Source organism: Tympanuchus pallidicinctus, unplaced genomic scaffold, assembly GCF_026119805.1.
Source record: "Tympanuchus pallidicinctus isolate F22 unplaced genomic scaffold, pur_lepc_1.0 scaffold1, whole genome shotgun sequence".
Classification (NCBI taxonomy): Eukaryota; Metazoa; Chordata; class Aves; order Galliformes; family Phasianidae; genus Tympanuchus; species Tympanuchus pallidicinctus.
The window spans coordinates 51,363,229-51,391,081 of NW_026294618.1; the positions used below are offsets into that span (position 1 = coordinate 51,363,229).

The following is a 27,853-nucleotide window of genomic DNA, read 5'->3' on the forward strand; positions in this document are numbered from 1 at the left end:
TCATAGTGCTTTTTAAACCTGTGTTACTTTCTTTTTTCCTAAGCATAAAGAAGTTATTTCTCAAAATATTAATCACTGACCAAATTGAACAGTCTGAGTAGTCTACTTTTTAATTATTATTTTTTTTTATTGCATGCATTCTAAGCACAGAAAAATTTGTTCATTTGCTCTAAATATGAACAGTTTTTTTTTAATTCAAAGTGTTCCAATTTGCCTTAGTTATCTTGTGCATTTGTCTACTCTCTTGAGATCTGGGAAATCAAACATTTACATACATATTACTTACTAAGCGCCATCCTTCAAGTAAAATCTGTGAGGCTATGCCAGTGTGGAAAAAAGGAGGAATGGTTCAACCACTCTTAAAAGAAACCAAACTAATAAAAGGAATATCTCATATCTCTGTATTCTGCTTCATCGCATGTAGTGAATAAAGATGCCAAATTAAACACTTTCAGTTCACATAAAAGCAATACCTACCGCAAAACTGCTTGATAATTTGTTAGATATATTGGCTATATGCTCTCAACAGAATCATGCAGAAAAAAATGTCTTATTTTCATTTATTTACAGCAGAATGTACTTATAGTAATAAAAAATACTGTATTAAAATTTCACAGACATTGCAAGTGATTATTAAACATGTTTGATCACCAGAAGATTTTTGTGTTTCAATTTTCTAACTGTTAACTGAGAGCTTGTAAAACCTTTTCCAAGAAAGTAAAATACATGAAATGTTTTACTGCATTGCAACATGCTAACTAAATTTCACTTACTCAGCTCAATGACTTAACATTTACTTAGGGAACCTGAGTTCAAAATAGGATTCATTCCACTGAACTGTCTTAATGCCAGTCTTAAATTTTGGCAAAGTTAAAAGCATCAGTGATTTTTAAGAAACTTTAATTATAATTGCTGACTGAAAATTCAGTGACAGCAACAGCCAAATAAAAACTCTATTTTTTCAGGAGCCAAATTTTCCTAGTTTTTTTTTTTTTTCTCTTAATAGAGGCATATATCCTCAGAAAATTTCCATTGGAAGTCAAGGCTGGTGTAAGAATGACTAAATCAGTTTTATTTGTTTTTCCAAGTCTCTGCATGTGAGATGTGAGAGGAGGCCTGCCAGGAGAAAAGCAGGCCTTCATAAGTTGCCCTAGGGCTGAGCAGCCTCCCTGTAAGCACAAGCCTGAAAAAGCTGTTATCTACTGTAATCCTATGATACGCCTGTTCTTGATACTACATCATTAAAAGCAAATGTCCTTCTCCCCAAGTAATGCCACCACTAACAACTGACCAGAGGCTCATGCTCAGTGCCAGGCACAGATCTCTCCTGTGTTTGACCCATCAAATGCTCTATCAGTGAAACAGAACGCAGCTTCACTTTCACTGCTGTTTTTAAGAAACAAAAGAAAAAAAGAAAATTCCAGATGAGCTGGGAGTGAATTAGGTTCAGAGAAGGGCTACCCCCTCCTTTGCAGACAGGGCTCCTTGAACACAAGGGGTCATTCCAGCCAAGATGAAATGCATAGAAATGGTTTTGAAATCACTGCTAACATTAAAACAAGCACTGAAGATGCTATGTTTTGGACGTATGGACATATGACTAAAGCAATGTTGATAGCACACTGATGTTTTAATCATGGCTGAGCAGTGCTTGCACAGGATCAAGGCTGCTCCCAGCAAGGACACTAGGAATGGGTCAGAGGTGGGGAGGAGACACAGCCAGGACAGCTGACCTAAACTGACCAAAGGGATACTACTTGTTATATGAAGTACAGTCTGGCAACAAAACCTATGACTTTCATCTTCCTCAAGTAACTGTATCTCAGAGACTGGCTGGGCATCAGGTTGCCTTTGGGAGGTGGGGATTGACTGTCTCTGCATCACTTTTTTGTTTTTAATGTTTTCCTTCACTTAATTGTTCTGTACCAGTTCAAAAGTTTTCCAAAAACTTTTCAAGTTTTCAAAAACTTTTGCTCATTTGATCATCTGGCAGGGAAATGAGCAAGCAGCTCTGTTGCTGCCTAGGGTCAGCTCACCACAGAAAAGCAGACAGATGAAAGAAATGAGCAACTATGAAAATAGTTTCAAATTTTTGAAAAGCATCAAAGCAATACAACTTATGCCACCGGCCATTCATACTCAGGTTGGTCATCTAAAAATAAAAAGTCATCTCTTCTCTAATTAACAAAAAGCTATTTATTACTGCTCTGTTGAGTCGGTTACTACACTATAATTCACATACCAGCTTCTTCTTGCTGAATCTTTAGAAGACTTTTCAGGTATTAAATTGAGACAGAGCACTCCTATTTAACAGCTGAAAAAACTGGAACAGAAATAAACAAGCCCGAGGTAACAAGGTCCTTACTCTTGAGCTAAAAATATTAGCAAATAAAGGTAGTGTTTAGTTTAACCTACACTTTTCCAATATGCCCACTGTTTCCCCTCCAGACCAATACATACATACTCTGCCACTTTTACACCAAGGTAATGTAAGTTCATACCAGGCTACTAACCTAAAAAAAGCAACCTAGATTTATTGGCAGTTCTTCACACTTTTCTTTTTGCTACACCTAATCTTCCACCTCCTTTTCTCCCTTGATTTTTTTTTTTTTTAACACAGTATTTCAATCAGTTTAAGATTAAATGACTTGAATGACAGACTTGAAAGGTAAAGCACTCCAGTGTGCCACTACTTTTTTTTCTAGAGCAACAGAGGATGAATGAAAAGGGAATAAATGACACAGTAGTCCTTTTCATACCCCCTTCTTTTTCCAAGAGCATGCTTTTTTATTCCCCTTGCTTTCAATTCAATCCATTCACAAAGGATTAGCATAACACATCTTTTTATGCTTGTAAGGGTTACAGTTGTAATCGCTTCACCTCATCACTTTACTTAGAAAACCTGTCTCCAGAGGAGTAATTCGATTACTCATGACAATCCAACTTCTGCCTAACCAAATAGAAATTCATTATAATGCTGAGCTTGTGCATCAGTTTACTCTGACTGGATGGGAAAATAAAACCCAGCAATATGAATAGTTGGTGTGAAAGGAAGAAAGCTATTGTTGCATAACAAAAGACTAGCAACAAAAGACAGAACCGCTAGCAGAAATTCTTAGTCCCACAGGCACAGTAGCCTCCAAACTAGTAATGACCTGTATCTTTTAAAGGCCTTGGTTTTCAAACGGGCACAGAAAGATAGGAGCATCAGATTGCTTCCATTGACCAGTCTTTTCCAGGTACTTGGCAAGCATGTATAAAAATCTGAGACAAAGCATTAGAACAGACTGAGGAACAACTTCCGTTGGGTGAAAATACCTGAATATGCACATATCCTAATCCTTGCAGGGGCTTCTCTTGCCTTCTGCTTCTGCAGTTCTAAAATGTGCATGATGCAATCTGACTACATACTGCTTAGCAGTAAAACTAGTACCATCCTTAGCAACTGGCAGTTGATAAGGACATATGAAAAAAAAAAAAAAAGAAAAAAAAAAGAGGACAACTGGCATCTCCAAGTGACTTCCATTTGTCCATATGCCCACAAGCATGAATCTAAGAAAAGCTCATGCTGATTGTGGCACAGAAGGATAGCACTTGGGGGAGAAGCACAGATGCCAGGATCATGCCTTCTATTTAGAAGTAGAAAATTTCATTTATTTTATATTATTTCTTTAAAATGATTTAAGACGCCTAGACAGAATGGGCTAAGTTCTCCAAGGCAACATGTGTTATGCCAAAGGTTTAGGAGTATTAGGGTCCAGTTGACAAATCTTTAGCTGTTAGACTGGCTTAGGTCTGTTTTCAGCTTTCAGAGCCCATAACTATCTTCTCGATTGCTGTTTCTACAGATATGTGAGGATTTCAGCACAACATATGGGTGGTATTAAGGGCTTTAAGGATTTATAAATCTGTATAATCATGATAAAAACATATAAAGTCTGAAATATAGTTGAGGTTAAAATTCAGTACTACTTGTGGTCAAGATGAACGTTGACATGTCATATTTGCATTAAGAAAAACAAAAATAAGCATCCCATTGGCAGTGACGAAACCACTGCAGTAGTAACTGCAAAGTAACTGCAGACTTACTCATTGGAAAGTAAATCACTGTATTTACTTTAGTCTGATTTCTTTTTAATCTGGATATTTTTTACTTAAACTTAAATACTCTACTCTCTTGCATTCTCTTAGGCACTTAACCTTTATTGTGATATGTGTGTACTTTATGGTGACTGGAAATCAATAATCATTCCTTTTTGTCTTGAAAAACTTAGAATATCCCTAAGACAGAATCTTTTTAAAATACCACCCATGGGAATTTACTAATAATCACATTGGTAAAAACAGGAGAAACTAGGTATGTGGAATAAAGGACAGACATTAAAAAGAAATAAAGTCCTCAGAGCATAAAAAGAACAGTTGGTTATTGTTTGCAAATTCCTGTTCAACATATTCAACAACTGCAATAACTATGCTTACTCTATAAGGACAACGTATTGGCATTTTTCTCCCTTTACTCTTTAGTTAAAACAAAACAAGACAAAACAAAACAAAAACAAAAAAAACCAAACAAAAACCACCCAGAAGGGAGTAACTCTCCAACAACAATCTTACACTCTGATCCTAGTGAGATGTCCAGGTCCAAGGGAGAAATCTACAGCTAGATAGTGAGCTGAAATAGTCCCAAGCGTTCAGCCTCATATTCAAACATATCTCAAGAAACAGACTGATTCTTTCAGATACAGGAGCATACGTTCTCTTTTGCTTCCAATGCTTTTTAATTTGCTATTGTTGAAAATTAAGTTAGAATGTTAATTTCTATAGGAGCATGCTGTTAAAAGAAATTTTGCTTACAGAAGAGGATATTTGACACAGTGTGCAGAGAAGTTAAGAAGAACAATGCTGTGTGTCAATGGAAACAGAATGTTTCTGTTTAATACATAACTCTCAACAAAAAAAAAGTTGAAATATATCCTATTAAATGAAACACTAATAATAACAAAATACGTTCACAAAGAACACAGTCCTTTTGGAAGACACAGTGAAAAAGCCTCAGTACAAACATGAGAGCATCGATTCATATTTCATCTGCCTTAATCCAAAATACAAATTTTTAAGGATGTTTAACCAAGTTAAAAAAATCATAGAATCACAGAATGGCTTGGGTTGGAAGGGACAGCAAGAATCATCAAGTTCTAACAGCACTGCCACAGCCAGGGCCATCAACCTCCAGATCTGGTACTAGACCAGGCTGCCCAGGGCCCCATCCAACCTCATCTTGAACACCTCCAGGGATGGAGCACCCACATACTCTATGGCAAGATTCATAGTCCAGTGTCTTAATAAGTTTTACACCAGGATAAGGAACGGTAACCCTTTCCTTCGGATGTTTAAAAGGAAGAATTAAGGAAGATGAATAAATGAACGTAAGTACCTGCATAAACACTGCGGTTCAGTGACTTCAAGTAGAATGAAAACTAGCTGACAATCTTTCTAAATTTTGAAATAACATCAAATAGTAAGACATTCAGGATTAAACCTTTTAAAATTACCACAAGTGAGTAACACCAAACAACCGTGAGACACCTTTGCACCTCAAGAAAATTACGACAGCTTGTTAAATTACCAGTTCTAATAAAATTTGTTAGAAAACTCTAAGGAATGCAGCAGAGTAGATTCAGAACAGGTAAGACAGTCCTAATTTAGCACAATGCGCAAAAACATATTAAGAATTAATCTAAGGTTTGCTCGATTGTGTGTTTTCTACTACAATAGGTCAATGAAACAGGAAAACATTTTAGATAATCTTGACGGTATAAATAAAAATTAGGGATCACGTTAAAACAGTGCCTGTACTTGTGCAAATAACTGCTTTCCATATGTTGAGGCAATTTTAGTGTCAATTATGCTAACTGTAGAATTCACTTTCCTGCTCTCATATAGAAAAAGTCGTCCTTTCACTTTTGTTAAAAACATACTCATAGTAATAAAAGCTCCTTCAACAGTTCCTCCAGGCCCTCAATGATCTGCTTGTCCTGTCATTGCCTAATGATTCAAACACTAAGATGCACAAACAGAAAACATTTTAAAAATGCATCCTCATAACAGATTTAAAAAAATATATAATTTACATCTTCCGTATGTGTTCCTTTTAAATGATAGAGTCAGAAATACAATAGCACCAGCAATGCAAAGGCTGTGATTACAATGCTTTTTTCCCATCAAAACATAAGGATTTGGCTTTATTATCACAGAAAGAATTCGCTTTCATGATACTGCAGAGTGTAAAGATGTAATCTCTTTCTCACCATATTCACTTATGCCACACAGCACCATTTTGATTTTATTTGCATGATATGATGGTGTAAGTATGTATTCTCTGTCAGAGCAGAAAATGTTCAGATGTAATTTCTCACACTATGATACTGCTGACAAATAAGTGAGCATTTGCCTTAAACCTGCCCATTTACCACCTCGTTATGCTACCTCCGAGGTTTCCCTTCATTTTAACTGCCCATAGAAAATGGCTTTGGGCAAGTTGTTGCCCAACATGAGAATTAGCTGGGTCTGGAATAACTAGACCTACTATAATCTAGCTTCAGCATCAACAACCTGAAAGCAATTTAAGAGCACAGCATCGGAGGTAACATTCTGCAGTTTTATGGTAGCAAGGGCCTGAAAGCAGTGCACTGGAAATGGTCTGGATGCTTGATGTGGAGACTATAACTGGTCTGAGCTTTGTAGCCATACAAAGAGTGGCAACAACTAGCGCCTAATAGATGTTTACTTTTGTTTGAAGCCAAATGTCTCTCATTTCAGTCATGCTGCTTTAATGTCTTAAATACTTCACAGGCTTTTGCTACTCCCTGCATGATTTTGCTCTCAACTGTGCTGTTTTTAAAAAGTATGCTGCTGAAGTAGCAGAGCTGTTCACACAAATTTCTGTAGTGTACTCTCAGTGTAGACTAGTGCCTAAGGATATTTTCCATCACAGCAAGGTTAGAGCAGAATCTTTTTTTTCTCTATGCTAATGGCCTGACCAAATCACTTGGCAGAAGGGGTGGAATAGTCAATAATATGTTGTCCACTTTCATATATGTGAATAAACAATATTCAGTCATCAGCAAAGAGCAAGTAACAAATGTCAGCAGATATGTGGCCTTTGATTTAATGTTCGGGTTAAACATTCTGTCATCTGTATGGTACTGAATGTGGATACCTTTCCTGTTGACTCAACAAATATTAATCAGAAGTGGTGAAGGATGCAATCTGTTTTGTGACTTTGACAGTGAAGGGCTATGGAAGTCCACTGTGATCAAGAATCCTTTTATCACCACATCATTGTGAAACACAAAAAATATTCAAAGTCCTTCCCAGACTGCTGAATTTGCACAAAAGCCCCTAGGTGCTTCCAAACCACTTATACTTTGTATTTACCTGGCTACAAAAAAACGTAATACCTGTAGCTGCTCTCTGCTCTGATGGGCAGAAACCAAACTGTTTCTACAAAGATTTTCCATCCTGCAAAGTCCATCTGCATATCCTTCTGGTCAGGATTTTTCTAGAAATAGCCTAGTTATCATGCAACTGCCCATCAGAGTGGAAAGCAGTTCATGCTCCTGAACTCAAGAGCAATCATCTTCTTACACAGCTGACAAAGCTGACTTAATCTCTGTATTTGAGTAATTTGGCAGCAGTTCCAATCAACCATACCAAGCTGCTCTGCAACACATTTGACAGTCTTTAGGAAGTGCTACTACTCTTGGCGATGCTGCACCTTGTTTCTAGGTGGCTAACTGTAGAACTTCATTTAGCACTCTGTCAGAGATGACAAGCAAATTGTTAACAATTGTTAACAATTAAAAATTGTTAACAATTAATAAATTGTTGTAATGTTGTTATGTTCCTCCCAACAATGTTGAATTACATTTCATTTAAACATGTTTGAATAGATAAAGAGAAACATAGTGATAACTGATTTTAGGGCCATAAATAGCTTTCATAAATATCAGTGACCATACTTCTAATCTAGATGTTGCTGGAGTTCTATCCTCTTTTGTAATGAAAAGACCTGCTTGTACTTCCTGTCCAGATGCACTGTAAGCAGCTTTACTGCTCAAAAGTATTTTGTCTCGTATAGGTGTACAAGCAAAATGGGCCAGTGAAACAAGTTCTATCAAAATATGACAGTTCACCCTCTCTAAACACTTGCAAAATTATGTCCAAATTCACTTAAGCATGACAAAAAGATAGAAACATAAGAAGAGACAAGTAAGAAATGATGGAAGAACAGAAAAAAGGGAAGATTAAAAAAAACACTGCAGCCCTGGCAAATAGTTATTTTAAAGGGTCATTTTAATGGTATATGTATTATAAGAGACATCAAAGATTTTCTACTGAAGTTAGGATTTTAATAATTTTTGTAGGAACAGTAAATTTCTACATATTCTTCAACAATGGATGCAAAACATCGACTGCTCTCAATACGATTAATAATGAAGCAATATTCACTATAGCTAGAGACCAAAGAAACCAGGAAATCACTAAAAAGCATATATACTTAGATGCTCCTCTTTCACTTAGAGCAGCAAATGATATACCAACCATTTTGTAATATTTGAATGTTAACTAGAAACAGCTGAGGTCTTACATTTGAAATGCTTACATTTTGGTTCCTCCAAGGTTTCTAAGGATTCAATCTGCTTATAGCAACCACACAAAGTAATTTATTAAGCATCTATGACAAAAGCAATAATGCAACATCTTGAAATCATGGAAAGCTAATATTTATTATACCTTTGGGCTCAGGATTCTCTCATGATGATTACTGATTGATGATTAATGAGACCACATTAGTCTATTTCCTCTTACAAAGTTACTAATTAAAAATCAAAATGTTCAAAGACTAATTAAATTACAGGAAAATACAGGAATTTTTGCATGCACTAAATAAAATTCCCTACGCAATGTATCTTAAGAAAAAAAAAAAAGGAAAAAGGTATCTAGGAAAGCTGTTAGATTTATTCATTACATTTATTCTACTTTTTTTTCTCACCAAAAGCTGTCAACAGCTCTTTCAAAACATAGGAATAGAACCAAAGTCTTGAATACTTAGGAAAGGGGACAGAAACTAAGAATTACTTCTGTTCATAATTGTTCTCAGAAGTAGAATATATGGCTTAGCTTTAGGTCAGGGACAAACTAATGAAGCTGATTATACACAATATATATATATATATATACACAAATATAATTGTATTATACGTTTTGTGTCTGGAAACCTGGAGGTGCCCCTCAGTTAACTGCTAAAACTGTTTCCATCTTTGAAAACTTCATCAACCAAGTAAAAATCTCTTTGTGAGACAAAAATTCTGGAAAGGATAACCAAAGTTTAAACACACTGAGTTTCTACTATTAATGAGTGAAAGGAAGGATGTGACTTTGGTAACATCTGCATTATTTCCTAGATTTAGATTGCCATTAAGGTCTCCAGAACTTATTAAGTTGGTACAGCCAAAAGTTATTTTACAGGCATTGATCCAAATATACAAACAGCACAGACAGGAGCTTCATTTCATATACATTTAACATCTGATCATCTTCTCTCATTTGAGCATTAATCAGTAAAACATACATATATAAACATTCCACTACAGGAGGTCATTTAACTTTCACAAATTTCCCTGAGAGCAGAAACATCATCAGGAACAATTTCAAGAAAATAATTATGGTCTAGACAGACTTATGACTTCTGAAGACTTAATCCAAAGCACATTAATGTCAGCAAAAAACTCCCATTGACATCAATGGTCTTTGGATCAATCCCCAACTGCTATGGAAATTAATTCAGAGCAATAATGAGGGTGAACTAAACACACACTTGTAGTTGAAATGTTACCACCCAGACCTTTTTATTTCTCAAATCAGATTAAAAAGTAATTTTCTGCTATTTCACAATTACTTCCAGATGCGCATCATCTCAAATAGCATTTTCATCCATCTGTATGAACCAAATGTGCTGAGAGATGGAGAGTTTCTATGCTGCCTGAACTAGCAATACAAATGCAAACCAAAAGGGAAAAGAATTTTGGAGGTGATGAAGTTCATGTTTTAAATGCAGAGTGATAAAACTTGGTCTACATTTATCACTCCTAAATACTTTGGAATAGAGCCAATTCCACCACTTCTTTACTACCACAGTAGATTTCTTCTAATTATTTTCTTTTCTCTAGTCTTCAAAACAAATTAATACATGTAAATCAGTGTTAGCCTCAAAGCTGGCAGCCTAAAAACTGTCAGAAATGTCAACTTCATATTTCCTCTGCTTAATAACAGTTCTGCTGACCCTTAGTCCTCTTAAATGTCTGTTTACGTGCTAAATAATTTGAAGCATCACTGTTTTATGACCATGTTAATCTAGTTTCATTCTGTTAGCAGTTGATAAAATTTTAGATTGTAAAATCCAATGTAATGCACTGGTGGAAACCCATTCAAATTTTTACATGTTCAAACTCAGCTCTAAAATATACTGATCAGTCTTCAACATGATGTGTTACTCTCAAGTGCCTGTCATGGAAATGGTGCATCTTGCATTCATTCCTACAGCAGCAGTTTGGTCAGACAGGTCCAGTTACCATATATTCATTGTGGGATGAGCATACAAGTTGAACTCTGCCTAACCAAATTGGATTCAGTAAGTTTGAGAACTTTATATTGGAAATTAAATGCATTGCCTTTTAGCTGAGCAATGCAACATTCCTCATCTCTTAATAAATGTCTGACCTATTACCTTAATCTCTATTATTTGCTACCTTAATCTCTATTTGCTAAAAGTATTCAAGTTCATTTTCTGGGCCATCCTTGTAATGGAAATGGTGATTTAGATATGTTACACCCAACATCTGTGCCACAAGGAGTTATTTTTAGCATAATTTCCTTAAGAATCAAAGCTTTCATTCTCTCTCACCACATCTATTAACTTAAGATTCTCTTGGTGAATTCAGTCCAATCTGCAAAAGGGCAAAAGTCACAAAACCATCAAATTCTTAGAAGCTTTGTGAAAACAGGTGCCCAGATATAGAGGAAATCCCATATTATACTAAATGAGGAAATGCTCTGGAGAAAACTTTTCAAATTGTTGCTGTTTCAGTATTTTCTTCCAAGAAAATTAACTCAGTGTTTTAATACTCCAGACACTAGTAAGCATTTCAACTTATTCTAAAAATATTTTTTCAAGGCATGCCAAAAGCAGCAAAATATTTTAGTAATGATTTGGCAACATCTTTCAGACAAACTCACACTTCAGTACATTTTGTTATCAGAAGTGTATAAGATCAATGCACCTGCAATTGACAGATGGAAAAAGTATGAGAACTTCAGTTTAAATGCGCTGACTTTCATCAGTTTGACACCAGTAAATAAACTATTTAATCAGTTTACAGAGGTAGGAGGTAAATCTTGGGAATGATATGTGCAAAACTCTTTATGCATTAAAAGGGTTTGAACAAATTTTTGAGAAGTACATTTTAATTTTCAGTTTCTCAGAAAAACACTTTGTTACAACCAACTCATTAAAGCCATAAGCTTTTAATTGGGACAAGTATTAAATTGAAAGAAGCAATAGAAAAGATGGTGCTGACGTGCAACAGCAGTACTTTAAATGCCTGCCTGCTTATATTTAAATTTGCTTTTACACTGCTTATCAATATGCAATTAGAAAGAGACAATGTAAGCACTGCTGGGCCTTTGAAGAGTAGTGCACTTCAGCATTTGTTAGGTCCTCTCTTGTTCATGCTACTGGAGTCTTTCGAACAACTCTCATGTTGTTTCAATCAAGCAACCAGAATGAATAGCTACATAAATACAGTCAAAGCAAAAGATAACAATAAGCAGAACGACTAAGTCCTCGTTTGAAGATGAAACTATTTTTGAGTGAGTAGTATGTGATTAACCTGCTGTATGTGAGGTCAATACAATTTATTCTAAGTGCTGAGTAGTCAGTTCAAGCCTTGGGCCACACTTGTTATTAAGCATACAAGCTTTCTTCAAATCAGCCTCCCCTAAGCCTATCTAACGCCGTGATTTACTTATGAAAATTAACTATTGTGTCCTTCATATAAATGAAGGAAAAAATCTCCATTGCCACTGGTTGGAAATAGTTGTTAGCATAATGGATGGTTTAACTAAGTGTTCTTACTAGTCTTCAGCCCACCTATCTGCTGCCTGCAATGCCTCAGCTGCCTAAAAGTAGATCTTGAAAACCATGGAAGGAAGGAAAAAAAAAAAAAAAAAAAAAAAAAAAAAAAAGTGCCCTGAATTTGTCTAACTTCCGAGTATTGCACAGCACCCTCTTTGATGCAATATCAAAGAATAAAAAGTGGCAGCCTATTACATTTTAAGAAAAGCGAGTGGTTCAAAATACAGGAATGGTACTGGTTTTGGTTCAGTCATTTAACAAAAACTCCACATTTCATTAAAACGCTATTTTGCTTGGGGGAAAAACCTCTTACCTTTGGTAGCTATTCGAACACACTGAGTTTTGGTTTCCTGTTGAGAAGGGAAAATTAAAGAAAAAAGTCAGAGCAGTTTTCTTTTTCTTGCCTTCCCCATTCCATAAATTAATCCTAGACCTGCCAATCAGCTGAGGACACTGAATCAGGAAGCTCAGGGCTTTGGTCTTAACAGGGGAGAAGGTTGAGTCATTTTGCCTTTACAGAAGAAACAAGATGGATAAAACCTGCCTAGGCATGGAACTGCACTGTCCATGATAATGATGGGGAGAGAAGATGTAGCAAAATTACAAATTATTCAAATAAAATTTAAATCACGCCATGAGAATCCAGTGAGATTACAGTGGAAAAAAGGGAGAGAATTGTTGGTCATAATTATTTCATGGTATAGAAATACAGCAATAAGGTACATTTGCTTAGCACTGTGCCCAAACTAAATTGTCTTGCTGCATACAGGCATGCTCAGGCACACCTGAAGCATGAATTCTGTCATATCCTCTCCTTCATGCTTCTGAGGGTGGAATTTGCAGGGAGGCAGCCCAGGTATCTGTTCACATATGACATACTTGAACTACAACCTATGTGTTCTGTCCAGAAAAGACAGTGATTTGACAGGGATATGCAAAGAATTTTTATGTAGTTTGATTATTACTTTTCTTCCTTCAGAAATTTGGTCAGCAATTGAAGCAATTAAGCAACTAAGTTAAGCACACTTCAGACAACTTGAACAAATAAGAGGCATCCATAAAGGTGTTTTCTGATCCTTTTGAAAAATGTGTAGTAATTTTAAAGGCAAACACACTGAAATAGCGTAAGGTTGAGTGACAGGATGCAGCCATTGCTATATTATATCATACTAAATGATACTATCATATAATCAGAAAATATATTAATGACAGCTTCATTTTATGACGTGCGCTTCATGTAGTCCTGCCACCACCAGCACTGCCTCCTCAGTGGATCCCCTGGGCTCTTTTTCCTCCTAAAGATCCAACAGTAACTTTTGAAAACAGTATGTAAAGAATGAGCCAAGTCATGAGGGGAGGATGCGCCACAAAAACAACTTTTCAATCTAAATGAAAGCTCCATGAAAGCTATCAACAAATTTTACCTAACTAGTATTGTCACAAGTGACTGGATTAACTGGATTTACCCTTGTTCAAAACATCTAATAACATCACAGTGTAACCCTCATCCCACTCCCACAGAGCACACTACATTTTCTGTTGACTATCTTGGTGATCCTCCCGGATTACAGTAAAACATCTGTTTAAATATTCTGTAGCCCAGAGGTTGTGTTTCAATCACTAGATCTGCATCCAGGCAGAATGCAGTGCAACTCCAGCTTCTAAAACATCCCTTCAAATCTCTCTAGAAACTGAAATCTGATCCTAAGTTTTAAATCATACCAGAAAAAATCATTTCAGTATTAAACCCTCTCACAAACTGAAGTTTGAGGTTCAGGTAAAATGTATTTTGTTTTTCCTTATCTTCTACTGTCTGTCAAATTGTAAAAACAAAATCTTATTTATATATTTAATATTTTTTGTTCTTTCTTGCAGTTATTTCTTAGGGTAATTAAATGAATTTCCTCATGATTTAGACTGCTGGAAGCCAACAACAAAGGGAATTACACAGAGAAAGTAAGGGACATAGAAACGTGTAACTAGCAGTTGCTTTTTATTTTGCATTGCTTGTTTCCTAGAGTTTTACAGATGAAAATCAGAACAGGCGCTTCCATCAGAAAAAGCTTTCAGCTTTCAAACAGCTCTAGTAAACAGTTTCTGCTTTTTCTTCATCCTGACTTGATGCAATTGGTTTTCATAAGCAGAGGTAGAAAGCTAGATGTCTTCAAAAGGCACCAAGGCAAAGCCCCTTTGCTAACAATGGTTTATTTGATCACAGCAGAGACCCCAAAGGAAGGGCACACATGGCTCCTGCTGCCTTCCTGCTCCTGGTGAGCACCAGCTGCTGTCAATATTGCTATCAAGCAGCCCCTTTCTGGGTTACCTGGATACTTCTTGTGGAGAGTCTTACAGCAAGTCCTCCAGTTTTCTAAACTAAAGACTGAAAATCTAAATTTTTAATTATTTCAGGTTTCTGTGCCTACCACTTTTACCTTTACTTTCCTTTGCAAGAGAAAAACAATTCAGGAGCAAGAGCATGTTGCCTGCAGAGCCATGGTGTTCCTCCCACCTGGAGTGCACTGTGATGTTTAACTTCCTGCCGCTTTTTTCTCTTTCATATGCACAGAGCCAGCCACAGCGCTCAGCAACAGGGCTAAAAAGGAAGCACTGGGGAGGTAATGAAGGTGAGTGACAGCCACGCTTTGAATGCTGCACAGCAGTTGAACATTCCTGAAGCAGACTTTGCCATAAAGGCTCTCAGAAACACACCATGGGTATGGAGTTACTTTTACTCAAGCCAATTTTTTTACTTTTTGAGGTTCGAGTGAGACTCTCCATAAGTTTATAACTCTTCATCAGCCTGCTGAGCAGCCTGATTCTGTTTATCCTGCAGTAATAAGAGTTGCAGTTGAGAGAGTTGGGGAAAGAACAAAGGTTGCCATTTATCAAGAAGACAAAGCACTCACACTACTACATTTGGACAATTACTGTTTATAGTATATAAATTTATAGTATATCATATATACTATATACTAGTATATACATATATACAGTATTAGCATATACATATAGCATATACATATACTATATACTAGTATGTACATTATAAATAAAATATATATGCATATTACTAATATGCATATTACTAATATTGCTGCTTATATTATTATATCTACTATATTATATAAATTACATAAATATATAGCATACAATATATACCATTAGTATATTATTATGTTACGTATAAAATATATATTACTAATATACAAATTAGTAATATAGTTATTATATATTATTCTAATACATTATACTTGGCATAAATATTAATTTTTATAATAACTTGTATTACTAATATGAGAGGTATTAAACTTTCAACTAGTAACATTTACTATGACACAAGGATGGCGTGAAACGTGAATGGCAGGCTACCATACTGTCATAGCATGGAAACGAAGGGTGCTACTTCCAACAGGCCCAGCTTGTACAGCTCTCATGATAACAGGCGCACATCTTTGACTTCCAGGAGCAAGGTGTGGTTGCCACTCACCTTCTCAACACTGCTCATGGCCTGGAAATAGATGTTGTAGCCTTTCCGAGGAGCCAGTGGTGGATTCCAGAAACCCTGGTAGGTCCTGTTGTCACCCACAGTGAAAGGGGCAGGCTCTGGCAGGTTTCCAGGGGGCAGCTCAGCAGCAAAGTAATATGGCGATCCCCCACTGAGAGCTGTCTGGTAGGTGATGGGGATTTGGTAGCATTCCATGGCACCTGTCTCTCGCTTCGTTCGGTGCGGGTGCAGCTCCTCAACCACGATCTGGTAGGCACTAGAGAAACAGAGGAAAAATGTGTACTCTTAAAGTCACCTGCTATGGCCAAGTGTCTAGTCTAGTAAATATGTTTACTTGACTGCTTTGCATAAACTTCAACCAAAAAAAAAAAGTGGAAAAAAAGAAGAGGAAAAAAAAAAAAAAAGACAGTGGATGCACAGAAGACACAAAGATACAAAGATTAGATAGCAAAGCTGTTTAATTCAGCCACTGAAAAGTAGCAGCATCTATCCTTCCAGGAACAACAACAATACAAGTATATCTACACAACTCCCTAACAATGATTTTTTTTTCCTTTTGAATAAACACAAGAATTAATCTGACTTTAAACTAGATTAAACTCTTCGTCTGATAACTGGAAACATCTGAAGTTAGCATTTTCCTTTGCAATGATATTAGAGAAAGCTCAGCTTCAAGGCCCAACATAATGACTGCCTTCAGGCTGTGCTTGAAACACCAATTTGCAGTTGTCATATCATTAGAGACAGAATGTGCTGACAGGCTTCTCCACCTCTTGACCTTGCTGTGGCTTCTATCTTGGCTCAGAGCTATGCAGATCTAAAGTACAAGTGACATGCCATAATGCAGGCACAGATGGACAGAAATCTGTCCATTCCACCAAGATAGACTGCCTCATTCCTCTACAGTTGTCAATGATAAAATGTTAGAAACTGCTGAAGCAGATGGCATTCGGCCTATTAAATCACCATCCCAGCCCCCCGGTACCTATCTTGAAATGGTCTGTGGGTTGGTCACTTTTCAAAATCACCTTCTCAAAATAGAACAGGTAATGATAATTCTTCTCTCTCCTTCAGGGGAACTACCTAACTGCAGTATGCTACCAACTCATTATCATCTCTCCCTGCTCTGCAGAAGCAGAGCTAGGTACACAGAAGTTGTGTACTGAGAACAGGAAGCAATTCTTCAGTTTATAAGAAAGAAAAAAAACCAGCTGTTTGCGTTCTAAGAACTGTATGAACAAGTTAAATTCTCATCTATGTGTAGATACATGAGAGGATACATGAAAGACCTTCTTACAAACACTTACCTTGTTATCAAGATTAATAAAATAAATATGTCTAAGAGCACAGATGAGACCTGAAGCATCTCAGCTAAATAAATATAATTTTCTGTTTTGGTTTTGTTTTAAAGATTTCAAAACAGAAAAACTGAAATCAAGGGGTGTTCTGGAAACTTCACTGCATTGCTGCAGGGACTCCAAAAGGCAAAGACAAAGGCAAGACAATCCTCATTTTTCCAGAACTTATGGGGCAACATTAAATTATTTTGTCAATTTTCTCTGCTACCAGTGCCTGGAAAACCTAATAACTGTAGTGGCAAAGATGAAGTGTGGTACTGGAGAATGGAATAAATGAGAGAGAAAAAATAAGAAACTAGTCCAAAGAGCTATCCTCTTTGGAAAGAGTTTCTGGCAGTATTTTCCTGCAACATTGTAGGCTAACAAGACACACAGGAATATAACCATTTACCTCTGGGCCCTTGGTGATGCCATCTGTTAAAACCCATTTACTAACACTCTGGTGATTCCAAAGCAACATTCAATGTATGATATGTTACTCTGCATACTCATAACAGAAAGGACACTTCACTGTAAGATGCAAAGAAAGAAGACAGAGCTAAATTTGCATAATGAAAAGTGAAGTGCATGCTGGCTGCAAAGACCGTAAGGGATCAAGGTTTAAATGGCAGTTTAAAGGTAAAGGTTTGCTTGTCCATGTTTTTTTTTATTTTATTTTATTTTATTTTTATTTTTATTTTTTTATATATTACTAGTCCTAAATCGGTGAGGAGCCCCCCAGCCGACATTTTGCAGGAAGAGATTATTTTTCAGATCAAAACCCTTTTTGTTTACTGATGAAAACCTGTATAGTCCCTCTCAACCAACCTGATAAAGGACAAATTAAGATGCCCCTGCAACAGACCCTTCTTTTTACCCCTCCCCCAAAACCCCAGCTCAAATAGGTATTGCAGTGGTAAACATGTTGTTTGTATTTCATAGGCATTAGTATCAGCTAGAAAATTCTTTCTGTGCATCTAGTGGAGACACAGCATCCTTTGCTTAGACAGGTGCCAGACTGAACAGCAGCCCAAGTTACAACCTGTGCCTAGCTTGATTGACAGCTGTGTTTTAGCTGTTTCCTGCAGTGGCCCACTTGCTCAATTTTGTTGCGTAATGAAAACAACCTAATTCTGCATATGGAGGTATCGGAAACATGTTCCCAAATCACAGAAAATAAATCTCATCATTAAAAAGTTGTCTACACTGATTCTGATCTATGCTCTCTCTAAACTTCATTTGAAGCAGGATTTGAAAGAAGGATGTACAAGAGATTGTTTTGCTGATGGTCAGTCAGAATGATCCTTTAGAAAAACTACAGTGGTAAATCATGTCTTTAAATGAATCACTGAAGCACAATTGATGCTACTGACTGGGATCTAATCAACCAGACTGATGGCAAAACACTGTTCTTCACAGAGAGCCCAAGCCCAAAAAGTGCTGTTTTCTTTTGGATTTCTAGTATGCAATTTGATTTAAAACTTCAGAAGATCATAAAACAAGCTAGAATAGATTAAATGATAACACTTGAAGAGGAAGATATAATTAGAGTCACATTTAGAATTGCGATGACTATTGCATGTAGTGTCTTAAAGAAATGACTGACAGCCACGTGGAAATTTCAGTTGGGTTAAGGAACATCTGTTTTGTAGGGGCTGTGCTGATAGAGAAGCAGAGGTACAACAAAACATGGTCATAATGTAATTCATTTCATAAAAGAGTACCAGACTGTAAGCTTTTCTTTCTCTATAATTTTATTCATTCATGCATTTATTATTATTATTTAACATGGGCCTATTGCTATTAAATAAATTGATCATTTGACAGCCTGCAGCTCCAGGGATTTTAAAAAAACAGCTGTATTCTTCAGTGTCAGGCTGAAGAGCAGCATAAGAGACCCTGCTCTACTCAATCACAGCTTCAGGCATGGTGATACATTTTTGCCATCTACCTGGTAACACACATTATGATAGCAAGACAGACTTATAGTGGAAGAGCAACTACAGTGTGGGTCGAATGAAGCTTCAGTAAAACTGGTCAAAATCTTTAGTGACACCAGTTCCAAATTTGAGTACTACATTTCTCTCTCCTTTTAAAAAGCTGCTGAAAAAAAACTGATTGCAATATACAGGGAAGGAACAATGTCTTATGCATTTTCCTGGAGAACATTCCTCATTCAGAACAAAGAATAGAACACCTATTTTAAGAATAAAGCTCAGCTTCCTGGTTACAGTGGAGGATTTATTTTATGTGTTTCCTGATATTAGAAATTCAATGTAATTTCCTGGGTATTCAAAATCAATTAAAGTTGAGAAGGAAGATGGGAAACTGGAAGAAAGATGCACTCTTTTTTGAGAATATACTCAAACAATAGTTACTAATACTCTATTCAGCCATCCCTATCAAACTTTTGATTAACTTTTAAAACAATAAGTAACAGTAAGCAATGGGACTAAATGTGGGAGCCCCCTGCTGTGCGTACAAATATGCTGCAGAACAGTCTGTGTAGAAAAGATGGGATGGGCATCACCACAATCAGTGGATCCCAGTCATGCTGTTAAATATGCTCTGGGCAAAACTACTCTGGTTCCTCCAGGAATCAGGTGCAAGACTTGAAAGTTTTGGTATTGCATAGAGAGAGGAATCATGTTTTTAAAGAGGGGCAGCTTTGCACATGGCCAGCAGCAAGAAACCAGGAAGGTTTTAAAAAGCACGTACAGAGGTCCATAGTGAGTTTAAACACTTGTGTATCATGGGAGTGTTTTCAGATCTCAGGTCTGGTTTCCATTGTATCAATTTGACACAAACCCTCTCTACTCTGCACAAAAATTCTAGGTTTGCTCCAGGGCAATCTTTCAGAAACTCCAGATGTATAAGGTTACAATTTTATTTACATCAATATCTCCTTCAGAGGAAACTAATTTGGATGATCTCTTATGACACTGAATTATTAACCGAATTATATTGATCATAAGGATGACTGTGTGATAAGGATATAAAAATGCTTGTAGGCATATGACTCACCCACACAATATCCAAGTAAAACAAACATTCCTCTTAATACAAACAGATTCATAGAGCTCAGGCACCTTGCTGGACACCAGTTGAACCACAGTAATTGGCAATGCAACACAGAACAAAATGCATTAGCGCATATTTCTTCAAATACACAAGGGCAAGAGCGTGAAAAGGTGTTGATGCTCAGTAGTTAATTAACCCCCAATTACTCGGCTCTGTCCCTGAATCTTCCTGATGCAGCTGTATCAGTAAAACACAAATGGAATTAAGTAACATAAAAATTTTGCATTAAAAAGTAAAAGAAAAAAGTGGGATGTAGACTAATCTTTGCAAACAGAATTAAATTATCTCTCAATAGAGAGCAGAAAGGGAAAGACCCCTGAAGTTAACATAAATGACATATTTTAATATGATTATGGGACACGCCAAATAAAATTTAATAGCTTGCTACTACGAAGCACTCTGAGGGAAAAAAAAGGTCAAATAGTTTGTATTCATCAGTATTTTTCTCCCATTTCCTCTGAGCTTTCAATTTTCCAATCATACATATGTGCTACAGAACTGATGATTTGAAGCACTGGAGAGGAAGTGTTATTTTCAAATCCATTTTCTGACAAACACCTTTCAACCTCATATTTCGCAGACACTGAGAGGAAGTAAAATGAAATGATAATGGATAGGAGGTAGTCCTGAGGACCCTAAATCAAACAAGATGGACAGCTGGATGATTAAGGTCATGAATATCTTTTGGGACAAAAAAAAATCTCTCATTAATTACAGGTGTATTGGCAAGCTCAATTTTGCTAAGAAAAACAACAGTAACGTCAGATGAATATCACTTAGAAATGAATAGCTTTATCAGCTTCAAGACAGCGTATAATCAGCTAAAGATCAGCTAAAGAACCTCTTCTCGATTTCTTTAGTTTTTACGTTTGTGTTTTGTTGCTTTTTTTTTTTTTTTTTTTACCTGATAGGAGCACCTTTGGCTTGCGCTGGTCTCAAGAGCACAGTTATTGTAGTAGCAGTTTCATTGAGAGACGCATCAACTCCTTCATAGTCCGGTAAAGTGGGAGCTGATTAATGTTGAGTGGGAAGGAAAACAATAAGAAACAAATCAGCAAAAAGATTTTGAGGTTTTATGACGTTGTGGCTGTTCACAATACAATAAAAAGGCATGATATTCATCAGCTACGTGACCCTTTTTTAATTATTTGAGTGAAGCACTACTTTTTATTAGAACAACAACTGATAATCCTTCTCCCCATCAAGTCTCCCACCCTCAAGTGAGGGAGGATTTGACTCCTAAGAAACCCCAAGAACACAAAATCTATCTTCCCTCTTTCTTTCAAACAAGTATATTTGCAATCCTGAAGACCTACATCTACCACCTCTCTTCCTTCTCCAATAATGTAGTCATCCAGTTTAGCTATGCTACTTTGTTCTGCCATAATAAACTTGTCATAGCACTGACTAGTTATACTGTTGTTCACAACAACTCTAGTGTAAGGAACGACACATGATCTTCCGTGTTTCAGAAAAAAATACATATCCATTAGATAGTAAACTCCAACAACTTGAAAATTATCTTCATATTTGTGTGGTTTTTCCAGTTGATCTCTCTCTCTTTTTTTTTTTTTTAGGATGTAGATTTTCCTTTATAAAATTTTTAATGATGCCTTTGTGTTTCAAAATTAATTGTCACAAAAAGGTGTTTTCTATCAGGGTGTCAATCATTTAAATGACAATAATTTTAATTAAATTTAATTAATAATTTTAAGATAATACATCAATAGATGGAAGAGCAAAGAAAGACTAAAAGCTATACTTCATTAGTCTCAGATCCTAAATGCACATTAAAAATGTTGTTCATTACAGAAAATACTATTGTTTCAAAGAAATAATGTTTGTTGAAGGTTCATCTAGGAATAACTCTTTACATCATATTCACTAGGTGTAAACAACTCTGAAATTCAGATAAAAGGGTGTCACAGTTTACTTCAAATATTTCCTAGTATTAAACAAGTATTTTCCAAGTATTAATTAACATATATCCAAGTCATGGTTCAATGGACTCTAGACAAAATTCTCAATATTTTTGAATGGAAAGAAGATAAATCTGAAGAAGTCTGAATACATTATAGCCCTAAATTACTCAGACGTTTTGAGATGCTTCTTAAAATAGCAAAATGACTGGGACACAGGCATGCTTGCAAGATATTATACTGTTATAATTTTTTTTCCCTAATTTTCACAATTAGAAGAGAAGAGTGTACTTGTCACATGTCCATCACCTCAGAATGTTTATGACCTGGCATTTGTTGTAAAGCAACACAAAGTCTTCAAAAAATCAGAATAAAACATCAGACAGCAAAACAACTTCATAGGCTAGATGAACAGAACATAGCATTTGGTTTTGTCTGTTTTGCTTTTGGAAGGGGCTGGGGAATGATGAATGCTAGTACTTATGTTCTGGGATGAAATTCAACAAATTGTTATATTTAACTACAAAGACAGCATTTAACTTACTACAGATTTCAAGGAGTTCTGCCTTGAATTTTCTCACATTTCAATTCACATGCATGTTTTAGGAAACTGGGTGAGGAGAGTTGGTGAATAGTTTTCCAAAGAAATGGTAAGTGCATTTCAATACATTATTAACACCCCTTTACAGCAGGATTTAAGTTTCATTTTGGCAGATAATAAGGGAAATAGCTTGCTTTGTGCTGCTTACACTTTTAAATGACTTTTTTTGCAACCTGCTAAGCTGTGAAGTTATCATACCTTAAAATCAACAGATTCTAGGGATATAGCATTGACTCATTTTCTGTTTGTCAACTGCATAAGCTATCTTATGTTTTGAGAATTTTATTAAAGTTTAAGGAAATCAAAATATTAAAGCATTCAATTTGACACTGCTTTTATTCTAGAGTTTTCAGTGCATTATTAAGATAAATAGAGTCATTCTTAGCACATTGCAGTAAATGAAAAAAAGGCACAAACTAAAAGCAGAACTATTTGAAGCTGACAGAAGAAATGCACACTTAGTGTTAATTTCCCCAGTTCTGTTACAATTGTATGTTGGTAAATGTGGTACCTTGAGTAAGTTGGTTAATTTTCTGAATCTGACTTTACTAATCTTCAAAACAACTAAATTGTACATAGTAACTTATCGAGTGATGCAAGGCTTAATTAGTTGAAGTTTGTAAAGCACCTTAAAATCTATAGATGAAAGTAAAATATTAAACCAAATTAAACATTTGACAACTACAGTTGTAAAATTTCCTTGAGCTTGTGCTATTGTTCAGGAAGTACAGTCAAAAGCATTTTCATTAATATTAAAGCTTCTTTCAGAATATGATAAGAATGTTTTGTTTTAGATTTCCTGATTATTCAAGTCCTGGAAAAAAAAAAAAGAAAAAAAAGCTAACAAACTTTTACAAACAGTGAACACTGCCCACTCTTGCCCCACTCAATTTTAAATTTTTGATTAATTAATTAATTAATTAATTAATTTTACCTGAAATGTTGGTTGTTACATTGATTGTGGTTGCTGGCCCAAACCCCTTGACAGTGCTTGCACGTAAAAAGAACTGGTAAGTAGTCCCAGGATGTAAATGTGAAAACACGTGGTGTGTGCTGTTCCACAGTTTTGACACAGTTTGTGGAGGTCCTGCCACTGGAACTGCAGGATCGAACGACCGTATACTGCTGTAGCTCACCTGGAAAAAAAGATAATTTCCAAAATTTTGTTACGGTTTCAGCACAAGGGGATTAAGTTAGCTTGGATGGAAATGAAACACAAATCATATATTCATCTAACTACTCAGTTTTCTCAGAGATACCATGTGTATTTGGTGTGTATTATTGTCCAGTCTGCTTCATTTGAAAGGGTATATGTATGTGCTTCATTTCTCACAGTGGCAATGTCTGTCTTCCTATATAGATGTGATAAAGCCTTGATTTCTTGGAAACGACTGAACATTTGCCTGCCTATAAGAAAAAGTGAATGAGCTCTTTGTTTTGCTTTGCTTGTCTATGCAGCTTTACTTTACTTAGTAAACAGTCTTTATCTCAACCTATGCTTTTTCTCACTTATACCTTTCCAATTTTCTCTTCCATTCCCATTGGGAAGAGTAAGCGAGAGATTGGGTGGTGCTTGACTGCCCACCGGTGTCAAACCACAGCACTTATTTAAGGGGGGTTTGTTTGTCTTTTTGGTTTCTCTGGCTCCTAAAAATCATTACTATGCAAAATTGTAGTCTTTGTTCCATAAAAAGGCTGATGGGGAGGATGGCAATCTTTCCCCATATCAGTTCACTTTTAGAAAAGCTTCCTGCCAGTCTTCTGTGGAAGTCACCAGAAGGCTCATGTATTAAACACATTCTAAATTGAATATATATGCAGGTTTCTCTGAAGGGTGATATCCAAAGATCTCACAAAGTTAAAAAAGGTGCTTCCAAATTTAATAATCTTCTCACCTTTCAAGTAACCTTCTCTTCCAACAAATAAGATTTCACAGGTCATGTTTATCATGGCCTTGGAAGGACGAATAGTAACAACACAAGATTTTTAAAATTAGCACTTGCCATGTGATTTGTAACACCATTACCTTCACTTGCTGAACATATTGGACAGGGCCACTCAGGCAACAATGCATACATCACAGTTATAAATTTTGAGCACCTATTCCAGTATTCTTTAAGTGAAGGAAGTGTCTAATTGAACAGTCTGCCTTTGGAGAAGAAGCAACCACCACCAGCCACCTCTCTCCCACACTTTCCTAGTCCTATTCTGTACGCTTGTCAGCTGTTTGATGATTACCTCATACTGAGTGATGATGCCATTTGGGTCCACAGGTTCCTTCCAGTTGAGGAAGATCTTATCTTCAAAAGGAGTTCCTTTCACTGACTTGGCAGGTATAGGTCCTGGAACTACAAACAAAATAAAACTTAAATTCAGGAGACAGGCAAAGAGATGGCAGAACATCCTTCTAAAATTGAAAGTCAGCACAGGTCTATTTTTATTAGCATTCATTCACATGCAAAAGATAGTGGTAGAGAGTACGAAAAGCACTTCAAAGCATATTTTGTCATTCACAGTGAAGAGAGAGCATGAAGTTGAAATGTTATGCCCACATACGGTTTTCAAAACTTAATGCAAAGTCAAATTCTCTTGTAATACAGCCAGGGGAAGTGGTTCAGGTTAGATTATTACTTCAGGTGTTCAGGGAAATCTGTAATATGCATATCACAGGACAAGGACTACATGGTTTTAAAATCCTTTTAAAAAGAAAAAAAAAATCAAAGGAAAGAAAGCCAATATATACAGCATGTTTCAAATGAGAGAAATGCTTACAAAATAATTTCCAGTCACCCCTTCTTATGATTTGTTGTCTTAAAAGGGGGCTGGGAGTAAGAAAACAGCCGTTCAGCTGCCACTGCTTTCAACAGCTACAGCGCTCACACTGCAGAAAGATCAAAACCGCTTACTTCAAATCTGTCAAATAAAAGATATTTTCAAAGCTTTGAACTGAACCGCACTAAGATGACCCTACTTTCTTATTTTAAATGGAACCAATATCCTTGCTGTAATAAAAAGTCTGAAGTGTCATCTCAGGTCTCTTTGCCTGAGTGATTCGCAGTGCCCGGTAATCCTATCAATGCCAGGTGGGAGTGCTTAGTTATCTCCTCTTACAGCTCACAAAATATTTTTGCTCGTACGCATGGTTCCTTTTTCACCACAGCAGCTCACCTATGTTTGCAGGCATACATGCTGAAGGAATAAGGATAAGACTACCTGAAGAAAGCCTGAAACCACAGAACACCCTCCTCCCTCGAAAAAAAAGCCAAATTGTCAAAATCTTCAGTCTTTCAAGCTGTCAATATGTTGACATATATTCCCCCCTTCTTAATTAGCTTGTCTTTTTCGGTGCAACATCCAGTGAGCCTAATGCATGACATTTCCCGAGTATTAATTTTCAAAGCATATTCACATTTTACAAAGAGTAAAAATAAATTAATAATCACTGGATCAAAGGAGGTGCAAGGTACTGTGCTAGCAGTGCCATAGTGTGTGTGGTGTATCCCAGTAACACATTTCATTTCAGTCTGCAAGGAAGTTGTAAATGGTAATCTGACCCTTGGTACAAGCAACATCGTTTAGTTCATTAATAATAAATTCATGGAGTCAGAAAAGCCAGCAGTAAACAGAGGAGAGCTTCACAGAAACTGTTTACCCATCTGTCAAGCTAAGACTTGGGAGAAGTTAACTAAAATCACACACTGCTGTTTTGCTTCAGTGTACTGATATGGACTGGGGACTGGATAAAGGCTGATATGCCATGACAGCCCCTTTGCTTTGTTTGTGGCATTCACAGATTTGCTGTGGGCAATGCTTTGTTTTGCACAGGAATGGTTCATTTTTTTTCATCTCTACATCTGAATGAGGTATGAATATACTCTGATTTTTCCTAGAAGATGTGCATGTGTGTCTATATGCACACATCTGTGTTTAAGACAGACCATACAAACGCACCAGGCGTACACACAAAATATGAAATTTGACAATAAAGCATATTAAAGTATATGACATTAAAAAATAACAGACATAATTGCTCAAAACCCTGTAAAATACCTTTTTCTGTGGTGCTTTTAAAGAATATGCTTCATATTTAATTTAATCTGGGTACAAAGCTCCAAGTTTCAGGCTTGCATAAAGACTCCTACATTTCTGCCAAGTGGGAGAAACCTCTGAGCTCATTACATTGTATGGCCCTGTTTTCTTCTTCTGCGCTATAAAATTATTTGCTTGTGGCAGCAGAAGTGTTAAACTGACAGGAATATCATCATCCCAGTTATTTTCATGCTTCTCTTCTTACTGGCAAGAGGAAGCCAGAAGAACAGAAGCTGGGATAGTGATGAGCAGCTTGCTGAGAATCCCAGTAAAAACAAGGTCAGAAAGCAAAGGAGAAAAAGTATCTAGAGAAAGAGAGCAATAATTTCCATGTACCTCAGCCATCCCATAAATTCACCAAAAATGAAGCTTGTGAACAACTTCAATTATTTGAGAGCTAAAGCAAAGAAAGAAATGTAAGTTGAAATGCTTAGAAAAAGGAAGAGAACGTCAGTTTTAGTTTGAAGGACACATTTTGTGTGTTCAAAGCTTCTTCTTCCCTTCAATTTTTTCAGTTAAACCACTGTAAAAACATATTATTTGCATAGGTTTAGCAAAGGAAAGTGAGGAAGGTGTGAAGCAGAAGCAAAAGTATTTGCTTAAAAAACGTGCTGTGAGCAAGCACACATATTCCATTCATCTCATTAGTCAAAATAATATATAATCTTCCATGTTTATATTTTCATGTCTTTGTCCTCAGGCTAGTACTAGTTACACACAAAAGTTAAAAAAAGAAAGAAAGAAAAAAAAAAGAAAAAAAAAAAAAGGAGAAAGTAATAAAAAAAGCCCCGAACACCACAAACAAAAACTTGCCATCTACAACAAAAGACCAACAGCAATATGACCAGATGATAACACTACAGTGAAGACACAAACTGCACTCTTCCATTTGGGTAGCTATCTATTACTATTACTGTCTATTCCCTCCAACTTCCAGAAGGACTGCAAAGGTCTTAAGAAACACTTCAAGCTTTGCCTTTTGAAGAGCAGTATTCAGAGCCCCCCACTCTTTTATACAACCTTTTAGAAGTGCTCAAGTGAAAAACATTCAGGTAAATGTCATCTTTCTGTAGGCAGCATCTTTCAGAAGCCACCACACAATGAACACAAAAGACAGACTCCCTA

The 27,853-nt window shown here is 36.3% G+C and overlaps 1 protein-coding gene across 8 annotated transcripts in view; it reads right to left on the bottom strand.

Moving 5' to 3' along the window:
* The window catches only part of PTPRK (protein tyrosine phosphatase receptor type K), a 393,137-nt gene that overhangs the window by 51,972 nt on the left and 313,312 nt on the right, over positions 1-27,853 (bottom strand). For all 8 annotated transcript variants that reach the window (XM_052698882.1, XM_052698920.1, XM_052698873.1 and 5 more), the window contains exons 9-13: positions 24,878-24,987; positions 23,574-23,775; positions 21,024-21,129; positions 15,684-15,957; positions 12,510-12,546 (exon numbers count right to left, since the gene is read on the bottom strand). In XM_052698882.1, coding sequence (XP_052554842.1) covers positions 12,510-12,546; positions 15,684-15,957; positions 21,024-21,129; positions 23,574-23,775; positions 24,878-24,987 — 729 coding nt within the window. The remainder of the gene's footprint in view (positions 1-12,509; positions 12,547-15,683; positions 15,958-21,023; positions 21,130-23,573; positions 23,776-24,877; positions 24,988-27,853) is intronic.